Here is a 13,682-nt window from a genome sequence, read left to right on the forward strand (position 1 = left end):
CACTTTTCTCTGGCAGCACTTTCTCCCACAAGCTGTCCTCCTGTATCATTTTCCAGTAAAGAGGTGATCTGGTTTTATAACCTATTTAGTAGCTTAGATTTCTTCAAGGTGAGGCTTCATGTAAAATAAATTTAGTGACTGTGGAAACCCTTCTGTGTTCTCTTCATAGACTTGGCAGAAGAAAGATGTCATTTAAGTAACTTTGCAGCATAGTTTTTTAAAAGACAGTGGCAAGTGTTTGACTCGTATTTTGTTCTTAGGTGTTACTTTACAGTAGAAGGTTAGGCTGTATACCACGCTCCTGCCTGAAGAGTTGGAGAAATGTAGGGGCTTGGGGAGGAGCCTGGGGAGGACGGGCCGCGAGTGAGGAGGATGGTCTGCGGCAGGAGTGGGGTCCCTCCTCCCATCTGGCCGCGAGGGTGGGCAGTGTTCCTGGCCTTGCCCGCCATGCCCCTTCTTCTCCGTGTCCTTTCTTATCTTTGACGCCGTCTTCAATCTCCTTTTCCCCGGGAAGAAGTGAGCAGTAACTAAAGAAAGAAACGGTAAGGTGTCGCGCGCCCGTGCACATCTGTCTCGCGTCCTCACTGGGCATCTTTGGGCCCTGGCCCCCGCCCGGCTCGCTGTGTTTTGCAGGCCGCCAGGGCGCCCCGAGTGACCGCCGCCCGCTCGACTGTGGTTCTGTGCTGCAGATGGCGTGTAGGACTCACTTGTCTGGGCCGCAGTGAGAGGCGCCTGAGGCCCAAGATGGAGAAGAAACGAAGAAAGAAATGAAAGCCTCTTTTCAGGCCAAACCACAAAAGGCCATGAAATTTAACTTTTATTTACGTCGGACAAGACTGTAAAACGGCCGATCAATGATGTTTCGGCTCTTCGCCGAGACAAAAATTGACTAATAATCCAGGAAGAAAAAAGTGCGATTTGAGTATATGAGGTTTTATGACCATATTCACTTATGACCATGAAGCTTGTCAACATCTGGCTGCTTCTGCTAGTGGTTTTGCTCTGTGGGAAGAGACATCTGGGTGACAGACTGGAGAAGAAGGCTTCTGAAAAGGCCCCGTGCCCTGGCTGTTCCCACCTGACTTTGAAGGTGGAATTCTCCTCAACGGTCGTGGAATATGGTAATGAGGTTTTAAATGTTAGCCCTCCCCCCCCCCCCGTTTTTTTTAAACTTAATTTCAAACATTGGCTTTTGTCAAAAAAGACCTTTCCCTCTTTTCCACAGTAATTTTAAATGAGGTGAGCTCACAGCGCTTGGATGTTCGCGCTACTGAAATTTGCTTTCCCAGTATAGGTAGTTTCTGCGAGGCAAGGAGATTGGCGTTCGGAATTAGCTCCCTAAAACCTGATTCTTGGGAACAGATGCCGTTGTAGCTGCTGAGGGTGGGGAGTTGGGAGGTGCTGACTGCTTGTGTGGGGAGGCCAGATGTGAACAAACCAGTAGTCTGCTAGAATCCACTTGAAATTTTGTTACTGTTTCAGTAAAATAAAACTGAACCTTTATCTCTGAATCCCTTTTTTGCATTCCAAAAACTTACACGCATCTCTTTGCCACATGTTTGAACTTGGGTTAATATTTGCTTTTTGAAAAATAGCACAGGTATCCAATTTTGTGTGATGTCAGGGGATTCGTACAGATCGTTTTAACTCAGGGCTCCGGAAGCTGCCATCCAGGGCATTTAAACCAGGCTGTCAGTCTTGCTCGTACCGTAGGTTTTGGGATCTGTAAAGTTTTCTTTTACCTGAGAAATGGTAGCCTAGCTACAATCTTCCATTGTAATACATGGCCGTAAATTCTCATTTTTATTTGTGGTCCTTGATTTCAGAATATATTGTGGCTTTCAATGGATACTTCACAGCCAAAGCTAGAAATTCTTTTATTTCAAGTGCCCTGAAGAGCAGTGAAATAGACAACTGGAGAATCATTCCTCGAAACAACCCATCCAGTGACTACCCTAGTGATTTTGAGGTGATTCAGATAAAAGAAAAACAGAAAGCAGGGCTGCTAACCCTTGAAGATCATCCCAACATCAAACGGGTGACACCCCAGCGGAAAGTCTTTCGTTCGCTCAAGTACGCGGACTGTGAGTATTATGACCTCGTCTCTGTCGGTTTCTGCCTCACGTGGGTTCAGAGAGAGAACGTGCATTTTCACAGGTAATGCGCCCCACCACCCTGCCCCTGACCTTCCCGTGCACCGTTCCACACTGGCAGAATAGCGGAGAAATGGTTCGATACCCGAGTCCCTTCATCTAGTTTCGTCAGTTGTGAATGTCTTCTTGCCAGGAATTTAAAAAACGAAAAACAGGCTTCATGCTGTTCTGGTGGGAAGAAATCTGCCAGTTTTCAGCAGAGGACTATAGTGGTCCTTACTGCTGCTGGAAGGGATTTTCACCCGGCGCCCCTCGGCACCTGCAGACCTGAGGCCCTGCGTCCCTCCGTCCTGAAGTGGGAGACGGTGTCTTTGACTCTCCTCTTGGGTTGTCATGTGCTTCTGTCGGTGTGGGGTTTTTTTAAGTTGGGTTTTTTTTGGTTGGTTGGTTTGAGAGGCAGGGATGGGCGTAGAGAGAGGGAGAGAGAATCCCACGCAGGATCCGCACTGTTAGCGCAGAGCCCGATACGGAGCTTGAACTCACAAACCGCAAGGCTGTGACCTGAGCCGAAATCAAGAGTCAGATGCTTAACCAGCTGAGCCACCCAGGCACCCTTGTGTGTTTGTTTTTAAGGAATCTTGTAAAACATCCTTTCTCTGGGTTTCACTTTGTTTTTCTGAGCACCTCCTGACCTTGCCCAGGTTAGCTGGCCCTCCTTTGAGCCCTCAGCTCTGCGGGTGTGAGGACAGCAGCAGTTTGATGATTGTCCTTTCAGCTCGAGGGCTTACTCCTTCCCCTTTGTCGGTAACTTGGGCTTGTCAAGATAGAGTTTGTTCTTCAATGCTGAATTGCTTATTTATTACATAGTGTTTTCCAGAGCTTACTTATTACCAAAGAAAAGTTTTTTTTCCCATTTGTTATAAACTAGGGTAACAAATCGTGAGTTCCGGTATCATTTACTGTCATTTCTTTCATGGGAAGGAAGGAAATAAAATTTTGCTTTTCTCCCTTTGTCCGTCAGGTGCTAGGCCCGAGAGCCACTGAGGTTTAGAAACAGCACCAGGCGTTGGGGGAGCCAAGCTCATGTGCACGTAGCGGGACAAGCCGGCTCTCAGGGCGGCTGCATAGTTCGGGGGTCTCACTTCCTCGAGCTCTTTGTACCGGTCCAGATGTTTTGTAATGCCTTTTCTCTTTAAAACCTCAAAACAATTCAGGAAGATAAAAACAAAGCAAACCTCGTACAGTTAGCCAGATACGTGCATTGTACCTTTTTAGCGTAGACAGCTCCAGAACGTTTCAAGAAATGTGGAAATTTCTAATTTAAGCATAGCAGTCCTAGAATCTCAGGGTCGGGTTCCCTTCCGTGCGCCCTCCGCCCTGGTCGTCAGGTGTGGCACTTGCCAGCGCGAGCGGGAACCACGCACCTCACGGGCCGGTCCTGTCGTCATCTGCTGCCTTGTGTGGGTAGCACCTTTCCTTTCAGCTTCCACTCTTCTCGTCCAGCAGACGGAAGAAAGGCCCCCTGTCTCCTAGGGTTCTCACAGAAATGAAGGAAAATCGTGCACGTGTGAGAGCTTAGCAGCATGTGCAGGATGTAAATAGACATGAAATGCTGCTTATTTCTCTGGCTCTGTTGTTCAGAGGCTCTGCTTTATTTTGGCTGGAACGTGTCCCACCCTGGATCCCATCCCTGGCTCTGTCCCTGGCTGTAAGATAGAGCTATCCTGTTTCCCACACGGCAGTGCTTATACTGCGAAGAGTCCACGGGGCTGCCTTTGGCAGATTCTCCTCCCCAGATCCGTCAGCGGTCCCTGCAGTGATGCGGGTTCAAGTGCACTCACCCTTTTAACTGCTTTCCTTCCAGTACTGTCCGGTTCCCCTAATAAATTGCTCTTCCACAGGGAAGCCCGGAGCCGAGCTCATTGCCTAGGTGGGGGTCTGGTCTGCATCGTGTAGACGGCACCGCTCTGCTGTCGGCACCCCCGGTGTGGCCCCACGCTGTGGGCTCCGAGAGCAGAGTCACCGTGGCGCGTCGAGTGCGGAATAATTTCCATTGCTCTGTGCAAAGAATTACTTAATGGGATTGACAAGATTATATGTTTTTCTGGCTCCCTACACTTTCATGGGGGAGCCTGATGAGACAGGAATAAGAAGGAGTCGTTTGCTATAGAGACAGAACTTGAGGGACGCCTGGGTGGCTCTGTCGGTTAAGCGTCCCAGCTCGATTCCAGCCCAGGTCATCTCACAGTTGGTGGGCTCGTGTCCCACGTTGGGCTCTGTGCTGACAGCGCAGAGCCTGCTTGGGATTCTCTCTCTCCCTTTCTCTCTGCTCCTCCCCCCCCCCCCCCCCCACGTTCTCTCTCTCTCTTAAATAAACGTTTGAAAAAAACACAAAAACTTCAGTGGTAGTGTGGATGTGCTCTTCTGAAAACTGATTCGAGATGCAATTTTTCTTCATGGTACCGGGGTCCTGAAAGGTAAGGATGGCTTTTGTGGTGTTTCTTTTGCTTTTTTCTTCCACCTTCAACAAAGTATTTACAGAGAGTGAAATTCATGGTTTTCAGCGCACAGGTTGGCAGGCGTTGGTAAGTGTGCAGCCGGCTGTCCACCGGCAAAATCCAGGTACGACTCAGCTCATCGTCTTCAGAAACCCCCCGACTCCTTTCTGGTTTTGCTGTTTGAAAGGGGACACTGGGGACACTCTGGTCGGCACGTTGAGGGTCGGGAGCAGTATACACTTGGGAAAAGGTCCTACTGATGTTTGACCAGAGACCAGCCTGATGGGCTCGCGTGTCTGTTGTTGTCCCAGAAGCCCAGTGCTGGGACCCATCACCAGTGGTCAGTGGTCAGTGGCCATTTTCTTGTTTTTTTTTTTTTGTTTGTTTGTTTTAAACCTTCTGGTTCAATGAGAACCAGTTGCTGAGGAAAAATCAGGCAAATCTTATTTTTCCAGTTTTAGTCGTGATGGACTTTTATTTCTTTAAACGTTATTTTATCGGCCCCGCTGTGCCTTCCGTCAGTTAGAAAGTCTCGGGCAGAGGACTGTTGGGGGAGAATAAGGATCGCAGACCGACGTCCCGTCGGTGCAGCCGCAGGGAGAGACCGCCCCTCCGCCACCCGGGCCGTCCAGGGGCGGTCGTCCTCTTTCCCTCCTGGCTGCCGGGTCGCTGCCGAGCGGCTCCTTTTCTGACCCCTGTCCCCTTGGCTCTCGCTGACCCCGCAGCGCCTTGTAACGAGACCCGGTGGAGCCGCAAGTGGCAGTCGTCCCGGCCCCTGCGCAGAGCCAGCCTGTCCCTGGGCTCCGGGTTCTGGCACGCCACGGGAAGGCATTCGAGCCGGCGGCTGCTGAGGGCCATCCCGCGCCAGGTGGCCCAGACCCTGCAGGCGGACGTGCTGTGGCAGATGGGCTACACAGGTGGGTGCCTCCGTCCCCGCGCCTGCCCCCCGCCGCTGCCCCCTCTGCCTTCTGCTGCGCAGGCGTCTGTCTCTGTGGCCGCTCTGTCCGTCTTTCCTGTATCGTTTCTCTACCGTTTGCTCCACGGGGTACAGGCTGCGTGTGGCACTGGGGACCACCTCCTGGGAACTAAAACTCCCAACCAGTGTGGCTTTTCCTCACTGATGGATCACGGCAGAAAACTCCTCTCCTAACTACTGTGGGGCTCGTACCCTGACCTAGACAGAAGTTTCTCCAGCCCCCATCTGTCATGCTGGTCTCGGGGTCCTTCCCCGTGTCCCCCCAGCCTTGGAGACCCTTATGTCTCCCTTGATTTCCTCAGCTCCCGCCCTGCAGAATATCCTAGGCACTTAGACGCTCACGCCTGGTGGACTGACCTTTTATTAAGTGAGCGTCACCTCGTGGTTTTCTCCTTTCAGGATGAGAATTCCTCACAGAACAGATTCTCTCTAATCAGAAGAGCATTTTCTGTCCCCCTAAGCCAAGTGGTTTTCGAGATAACGTGTGCATCATTCAGACATAAGCAGTAGGTGTCGGTTGTCTCCATGTGATCGATTGCTCCACGTAACGCCCATACCTAAACGCAGCTCTCACACCGGAAAGACCCCGCCTTCCTGACGTCTCTTAGCTGTTAAATACCACGAAGGTCCTATATTTTTTACTTAGTCTCTGGAATTTCTTGATCTGGCAGTATCCGTCTCAACATCCGTGCCCACAGCTTTTGGCCCGTGTCCGAAGTATAGCCAAGTGCACAGTATAGTGCTTTTCCTTAAAATGTGATCGTCCCCGCTTGCCTCCGGCAGCCCCCGTGTCAGAGGTCGTTAGCGAGCAGCGTCCGTGAAGGCCTGGGAGTAGTGTCCCCTCTCCTGAGTGTGTGTTCCCTGTTGGTGGCCTTCGCTCTCCGTGGCCTCTCTGAGGAGATGAGGGCATGGAGACCTGGGGAAACCACTCCTTTGTGGAGGACTGAGCCCTGGAGACAGTTGAGGGGTGTCCCCAGACACGCCCCGAGAACCTCGAGTCTTGTTAGCTGCAGATGAATGGTATCCCCCCTCCCCCCAGCATCCCCTTTTCCTCGTCTTGGCCCAACCGGTTTCCCTGGAGCGCCTGACCTGACTCGCGCAGGGCGGGCTCTGGGCCTCTGTGACAAGTCATTCTCTCGGAGTCCCCAGGAGGAGTAGATTTTATGGACAAAATCCAAAAAGATGATTTGTCCAAACACGATCACGCTTGCTTGTGTTTTGGAATCAGGCGCTAACGTGAGGGTTGCTGTTTTTGACACTGGGCTGAGCGAGAAGCACCCCCACTTCAAAAACGTGAAGGAGAGAACCAACTGGACCAACGAGCGAACACTGGACGACGGTGGGTGGCGATGCCGTGGCGTGACCCGGTCTTTGTCCCTCGCTCCTGCCCTCGGTTTTATGGGTTAAGGGTACGGTTTTCCGTGTGCTGATCCCACAGCCGGTGCAGCGGCCACTGAGACAAACCCAGGCTCGTGTGCCTTTGGGCAGAAACGTCTCACCATCCCGGGCTGTCGGGGTAGAGTGTGAGCAGCGAGGGCTGTCTGGCGGAGGAGCACTTCCCGCCCGTCTGGGAGGGGGCGGGGTGCCCAGAATCGAGGCGGCTGTGGCGTGGCTCGGTCTGTCTGGGGCTTGGGGCAAGAGAGCCCGTTTGAATTGGCGGCTCGATGTGTTGTATCTCAGCGCATGCGATCAGCTGTGTTTTACGACCGTTCTCTTGGCCTCCAGGGCTGGGCCACGGCACGTTTGTGGCAGGTGTGATAGCCAGCATGCGGGAATGCCAAGGCTTTGCTCCGGATGCAGAACTTCATATTTTCAGGGTCTTTACCAATAACCAGGTAGGTGTTTCCGAGGACTCCCAAAATTTGAGGAGCTGATACTGAAACGTAGAAAGTAAAACATGGGAGGACACACGCTGATTTAGAAGCAGTAGCCGCCTCGACGCCGAGCCCCTTCCCGTGTCTCCCACGGGCCCTGCCGTGTGGCTTCGCCCTTCTGCCACCACACCTCCGTCGGCCTCCCGCGAGCCCTGAAGACCCCATTCCGAGGGCCGTGGTGGTTCGTCCCCGTCTCATTCCTTCCTGGGCCCCTGGGCCCCCACGTCCGTGGGCACGTTGTGCTTCCTAGACAAGAGAAGAAGGGCACGTTGGTGTTTGCCACCCCGGCTGTGTGGTGACGGGCTCGAGGGCCGGCTCCGTACCACGGCCCCCGGTGTCACGCTGGGTGGTGTGCTTCCCGACCCCGCTTCCTCGCCTCCTAAATATTTATAGAACGGGGGAGGGTCTTCGTGTTTACTTACTTTTCAGATTTTATTTTTGCGTACATGGTAAATAGCTCAAAAATATCTGAAGGCAACACGGGGAAAACCCCCCCAACCTTTTCCCGGCCCGCAGGGGGTTTCCCTTACACCTCACGTCTCCCCCATGACAGTTTCTCTGTTTCATGTATCGCCTCTTCCTGGAATTTTTTTTTGCCTGTACAAGCAAACGTAAACACGTTTTGTTTTTAAAAGCCTTTAAGAGACAGAAATCTTAAATTCTTAAACAAATACTTAAATCCCTTTTGTACTAGAAGTTTAATTTAGTATTTTATAAAAACATCTGAACGGTGAAACAGAAAGCCATTTGACTCTGCCAGGAAATGGAATATCAGAGAAATAATTTTATGAAATAACTTTTTTATGAGGTTTGCCCTTCAGTCTGTTGAGGAATAAAGAACCTCGACAAATACGTTAACCTACGTAGAAACTCTCAAAGGGAAGGGTCTTAGGATAAATCCTCTGAAGGAGGGGCAGTTACAGGCTTGGGGGTTCACCCCGGCAGGTGTACGTTAAGCTGAGGAGCTGGACGTTCAACCCGGAGAGACAAGCCACCCTCAGGACGCGGCTCTCCCTCGAGTCCAGCTGCAGGGACTAAGAATTTCCAGGTGCCAGAGTTTGTATTTCAGAGCACTGTTTGTTCTTGGCTTTTATTTCTGAAATCGAAGTTAACGCATCACGCTGCTTCAGAGGTTGTACTCTGCCCTTAGCAACAAAACCCTCTTGTGGCACCTGGAGGCTCCCTGAGGCCCCTAAAGTCGTATTTGGCCATTGAACTAGGTATCCTACACCTCCTGGTTCCTGGACGCCTTCAACTACGCCATCCTGAAGAAAGTGGATGTGCTGAACCTCAGCATCGGCGGCCCCGACTTCATGGACCATCCCTTCGTTGACAAGGTGGGTCGTGTCCCTGCACAAAGGACCGTGCTTCTGATGATGGCTTCTGCTCTGAGTGCTTCGTCCCTGCTGTGCTGGTGGCCTCTCACCCGCGAGGCAGTTGCCTAGTGAGGACGATGGGCGGTGGCGTGAGCTTCGGGGACTTGTGTTGGAGGCCGCACGTTGTGCCGTGTTGGTTTCTGCTCCGAACAGCGCCTTTCTGCACCTGCGCGGAGAGTGGGCTCCTCCATGTCCATCGTGAGGCCTGCGATGGACACGTTTTCTCAGGCCCGTGATGAGGCCCGTTTTCTTAGCACTGCGAAAACGCCGTTTGGCAAACATCCATGCCTGCGAGGGTCTAGTGTTACGTGTTCGAGGGCACCCTTCTTTCTCGAGGATTATTTTTAGGAGTCGTAGGTATTTTTGGATAGTTCTGTGTTGATTGTTTGAGAGCGGTATGTTTTCATAATTAAATGTTTGCTCGTCCCGTAGGTGTGGGAATTAACGGCTAACAACGTAATCATGGTTTCTGCTATTGGCAATGATGGGCCTCTATACGGGTAAGTATTCCCCACAGGGATGAGTTGGAGGTGCCTTTCCCCCTCAAATAACTGTAGATCTGTGGTCTGACTCTGTGTCCGTCTGTCTGAAGCTCTGTATCGTGGGAACGTTCCGCTCACAACCAGCCAGACCGTGCGACGAACCAGGTGCCCACCACCCACTGCCTCACTGGTCAGCTCAGGCCCGTCTTGTTTCTGTTTGTTTGTCTGTTTATTTTCTTATTTTGCCGTGATCAGTTTGGAGGCCTGCAGTTTCTGTTCTACTTAAAAAAAACAAAACAAAACACCCAGAAAAGTAAAGCTGCTAGAAAGGAGTGGATTCTGCAGTATTTAGCGAGGCCCGCTCTGTGCGAGGCCCGGGGGTGAGGCGGTAAACGGGACGGGTGCCTTCTTAGGAAAGACGGGGTTCAGACGCAGCAGGGCTGACGGAGATGAAAGTGCGGGTGGCGTGACACACCCGATGGCCTCTGAGGGTTGACACACGAGGCCGGTCGGAGGGGAGCAGAGGGGACCGCTTGTGCCGGGTCGTCACGGTGAGCTGAAGCGGCGTGGGAGGCGAGACGTCGGCCGGGGGGTCGTAGGCAGTACGCCCGTGTCTGCTCAGGGACCGCTGTTGGTTCTCCCCCGCGGCTCCGGTTTGTATTCCGCGTGATGTGCCTAAGTCGTCTCTGGTGCTGACACGCTTCTGCAGCGGGACGCGTGTCTTCCTCCTGGTCGGGTTCCCGGGATGTGCGCGGTTCGGTGCCGTGCGGAGGGCGTGAGGTAACCACCGAGGAGGAGGAGGAAAGGCAGAGGCCGCCTCCCCTGCTCCGCAGTCCCAGTGGGGGGGGGGGAGGACGTGCGCGTGGCGGCCCCGCGTCACTCGCCGCGTCGTGCGGTGACATCCCTGGGCGCGCGTGCCAGGCCGTGAGGGCTGACGGACTTACACAGAGGGTCCGGGCGCAGGGTCAGGCCGCACCGTATGAGGTTGACGTTTGTCCAAGTCAGAAACTGCCTGTGGGTGGCAGGGTCCCGGCCCGGTAGTTGTTTGTGATGCCATCTTCTTGTGCGGGGGCCCAGGGTTCTGGAGCGGCTGTGCTGCCGGGCGTCTGTGCCGTGTGTGACCCGCAGGGTGACGGGCGTCAGCATCCCCGAGCTGCGGCTCCACCACGAGGAGCGTCCGGTACCGGGTCATCGCCTCCGGTTTTCTCGTTTCCCCGTTTCACGTGTTTCCCTTTGGCCGCCTTTCCCATTTCTGCCCCCCACCCCCCCAGAATCCAGCCTGTGTCCCACCGGGGCGATGTGGGGTCATGCTGTGGGACAGCACAGGCCGTGGGGGCCTCCCGTCCCTGGGCCTCAGCCTCGCTGCCCGTCACGGAGGCCCGAGGCCACGGTGCTCGGGAGGACGGCCTCCAACGGAGGGCACTGTGAACCCAGAGCCCCCGGGAGCAGTACCTTCCTCCTTCTTCCTCGGTGTCAGTTCCTGCTCGTCAGATGGATTCTAGCAGTTTTCTTATTCAGGAACCTGCAGGGGGTTGTCGTTGCCTAATCACGTCCACGCTTTTCTTTGTGGTTTTCAAGCACTTCGGCCTCATCTTGACTTACGTTGTGTTGCTGTGATTTGTTTCACTCTGATTTCTTTGCAGATCTGTGCACTTGAGGTATTAAGGAGAAGTAGGTGGTTTTCCTCTGCACCTTGTCTGGCCTGTGAGGGGCTCAGGACGAGGGCCTAGGGGGTCGTTCCCGGGTTCCCTGGGAGGAAGGGAAGCACCGTGCAGGTGATCAGTTGAGAACCGTGACTTCCTGAAGGTGGCAGAGAAGTGTGGGATCTGGTGGGGACAGGACGCACACCCTGGGAAAGTTTGAAAGTGAAACGAGAACGTGTGAGTGGGTGCTGGTCATGATCGCGTGAAGTCTCGTGCTGGTCAGAGGAAGGGTTCCTCAGATTGCAGAAGCACGAGGGTGAAGTGCGTCTTGGGCCGCCGGGTGATAGGTTGAGATGGAGGGAAAGAGAGAGAAGGTGCTCCGTGTACGAGATGATGGCCTCGGCCCAGCACACAGGTGGCAGAGAGCGTGGCCTTTGGACAGCCATGAGGAGCCTCAGGAGAACGTAACGCCATCTCGGGTATTTCTGGGAGTATTGGTCCTTACCTGAATGACTCATTTGAAATTACCTCTCGGGGCACCTGGGGGGCTCAGTCGTTTAAGTGTCCGACTTTGGCCCGGGTCATGATCTCACAGTTCGTGAGTTCGAGCCCCGCATCGGGTTCTGTGCTGACAGCTCGGAGCCTGGAGCCTGCTTCGGATTCTGTGTCTCCCTCTCTCTCTGCCCCTCTCCCTGCTCATGCTCGTGCTCTGTCTCTGTCAAAAATAAACTTAAGAAAAACATTTTTTAAATTACCTCTCTTCCCTTGTGTTTTTGTGCCTCGTTGTAGCACTCTGAATAACCCTGCTGACCAAATGGACGTGATTGGAGTGGGCGGCATTGACTTTGAGGATAACATCGCCCGCTTCTCTTCAAGGGGAATGACGACCTGGGTAGGCTTGTCTTCACCAGTGGGATGTGGCACACAGAACCGTCTGTGTTCGAGCCCTGGGTGTGTGCGTGGGTGTGTGCGTAGGTGCGCGCACAGAAAGCCGCTGGGGAGGAGGCCGAGGTGTGGGTGCCTGCCCACAAGAGGTCTGGCCCCTCTGTCGTCTGCCGCTTCGTGGTGACATGCTAGGCAGGGGCTGGTTCCAAGTGGTGCTTCTGCGGCCGCTTCTTTGTAACTGACCTCTGAGTAACTCACTTTTAGGTTGGTCGGATTCACCCCCCCCACCCCCCCACCCCCCCGTCCCCCCGTCCTACCTGGGGGAAAGGTGAGCAGTCCTCCGTGCCGGGTGGCATGGTTTTTCTGGTGTCAGGAAGCAGGAGAAGCCAGTGAGAGCAGCTTATCAGCTCTGCTGCCTTGCAAATCATTATATTTAGCTGGAAAAATAGAAGTAACTCCACAAAGTTCATTAATTCAGATACTTGGGGTTTAACTGTGCCTCTGAATCGTCCTGCTTTACCCCCCCCCCCACACAGCCCCCCCGGAACAGGGTTGGATGTGAAGTTAGCTGCAGCACTTGGGTCCTCCTCCCGGCCTCTCCCGGGGCTGTGAATCTGGGCCACGTGTTTGGCCCTTCCCAGGCCTTGTTTTGTAGTGGCGTTGTGAGCGTTGTTCCTGACGGGTCTGCAGAGCTGCCCTTGAAGGCACCTTTGCTCAGTGCCCCACATGGATACGGGTCCAGTGTCGATTCGTGTTGGAGTGCCAGGAAAGGTTTGCGCACTTCAGCTTGCTGTACTTCTTTCTTACACGATGTAAGATCCTGTTGCAATTCACGTTTTGCCTCCATTTCCAGGAAGTTCAAGAGAGCGCTCCGTTAAAATCTTTTTTTTTTTAAATACTTTTTAAGTCTGTTTTGAGGGAGAGAGCAAGTGGTGTAGGGACAGAGAGAGATGGGAGAGAGAGAGAATCCCAAGCAGGCTCCGCACTGTCAGCGCAGAGCCCAATACGGGGCTCGAACTCACGAACCGCGAGATCGTGCCCTGAGCCGAAATCAAGAGTCGGACGCTTAACCCACTGAGCTCCTGGGCACCCCAAGAGTACTCGGTTAAAACCTTGAGTTACTCCTGCAGTTACATGTGGATTTCCCCTCTGAAATCCCAACTGAAGTCTTCAGTATTATTCCCTGTAAAGAAACAGTTTCCTTTTTTAATTTTTGATTTTAATTTCCTGATCTTTTTAACGTGTCTCTAATTTTTAGTTTAGAGATAGAGCAATTTCCAGTTTCTGGTCTTGCAGAATTTGAAATAATCGCTTTTAATTGTTTTATGACCTGACTCTTTTGTAGTGGCTAGTATAAAACGTGCCAAAAATTATTTTCTACGTTGTCGTTTCGGCTGATTTTTTTCTATCGCAGTGAATTCTGGACCAGAGCCGGCGTGCTAGTAAGGTCGCGCTGCCTGTGAATCAGTCCTGTCTCTGGTCTGGTTCTGTCCCCTCGGAACCACGTGCAGCCGCGTGCCAGCGGTAGAGACCAACTGCTTTCGTTTGTAGGAACTCCCAGGAGGCTACGGCCGTGTGAAGCCCGATATTGTCACCTACGGTGCCGGAGTGAGGGGATCCGGTGTGAAGGGGGGCTGCCGAGCCCTGTCGGGGACCAGCGTGGCCTCTCCGGTGGTCGCCGGGGCGGTCACCTTATTGGTGAGGTGAGTGGCGCCCAGGGGAGAGAACGTGATACTGGCAGACCACGAGCGGAGTCGCGCTCGTCACCAGCTTGGGTTTGAGGGTCGGGGGCGCCCCGCGAACCTTGCTGCGCCTCTCTGTCCCCATGTCCACCCTGTTCCGTGTAGGGGACACG

General features: G+C 53.4%; 1 protein-coding gene across 1 annotated transcript in view; it reads left to right on the forward strand.

The window, feature by feature from the left end:
• MBTPS1 (membrane bound transcription factor peptidase, site 1) overlaps positions 1 to 13,682 on the forward strand; it is a 52,373-nt gene that overhangs the window by 11,615 nt on the left and 27,076 nt on the right. Inside the window, exons 2-10 of the mRNA XM_027076299.2 lie at positions 634 to 1,121; positions 1,827 to 2,084; positions 5,317 to 5,508; positions 6,796 to 6,906; positions 7,293 to 7,402; positions 8,662 to 8,778; positions 9,250 to 9,317; positions 11,732 to 11,834; positions 13,379 to 13,530. Coding sequence (XP_026932100.2) covers positions 953 to 1,121; positions 1,827 to 2,084; positions 5,317 to 5,508; positions 6,796 to 6,906; positions 7,293 to 7,402; positions 8,662 to 8,778; positions 9,250 to 9,317; positions 11,732 to 11,834; positions 13,379 to 13,530 — 1,280 coding nt within the window. The 5' untranslated portion in view covers positions 634 to 952. The remainder of the gene's footprint in view (positions 1 to 633; positions 1,122 to 1,826; positions 2,085 to 5,316; positions 5,509 to 6,795; positions 6,907 to 7,292; positions 7,403 to 8,661; positions 8,779 to 9,249; positions 9,318 to 11,731; positions 11,835 to 13,378; positions 13,531 to 13,682) is intronic.

Source organism: Acinonyx jubatus, chromosome E2 (genome assembly GCF_027475565.1).
Source record: "Acinonyx jubatus isolate Ajub_Pintada_27869175 chromosome E2, VMU_Ajub_asm_v1.0, whole genome shotgun sequence".
Lineage (NCBI taxonomy): Eukaryota > Metazoa > Chordata > Mammalia > Carnivora > Felidae > Acinonyx > Acinonyx jubatus.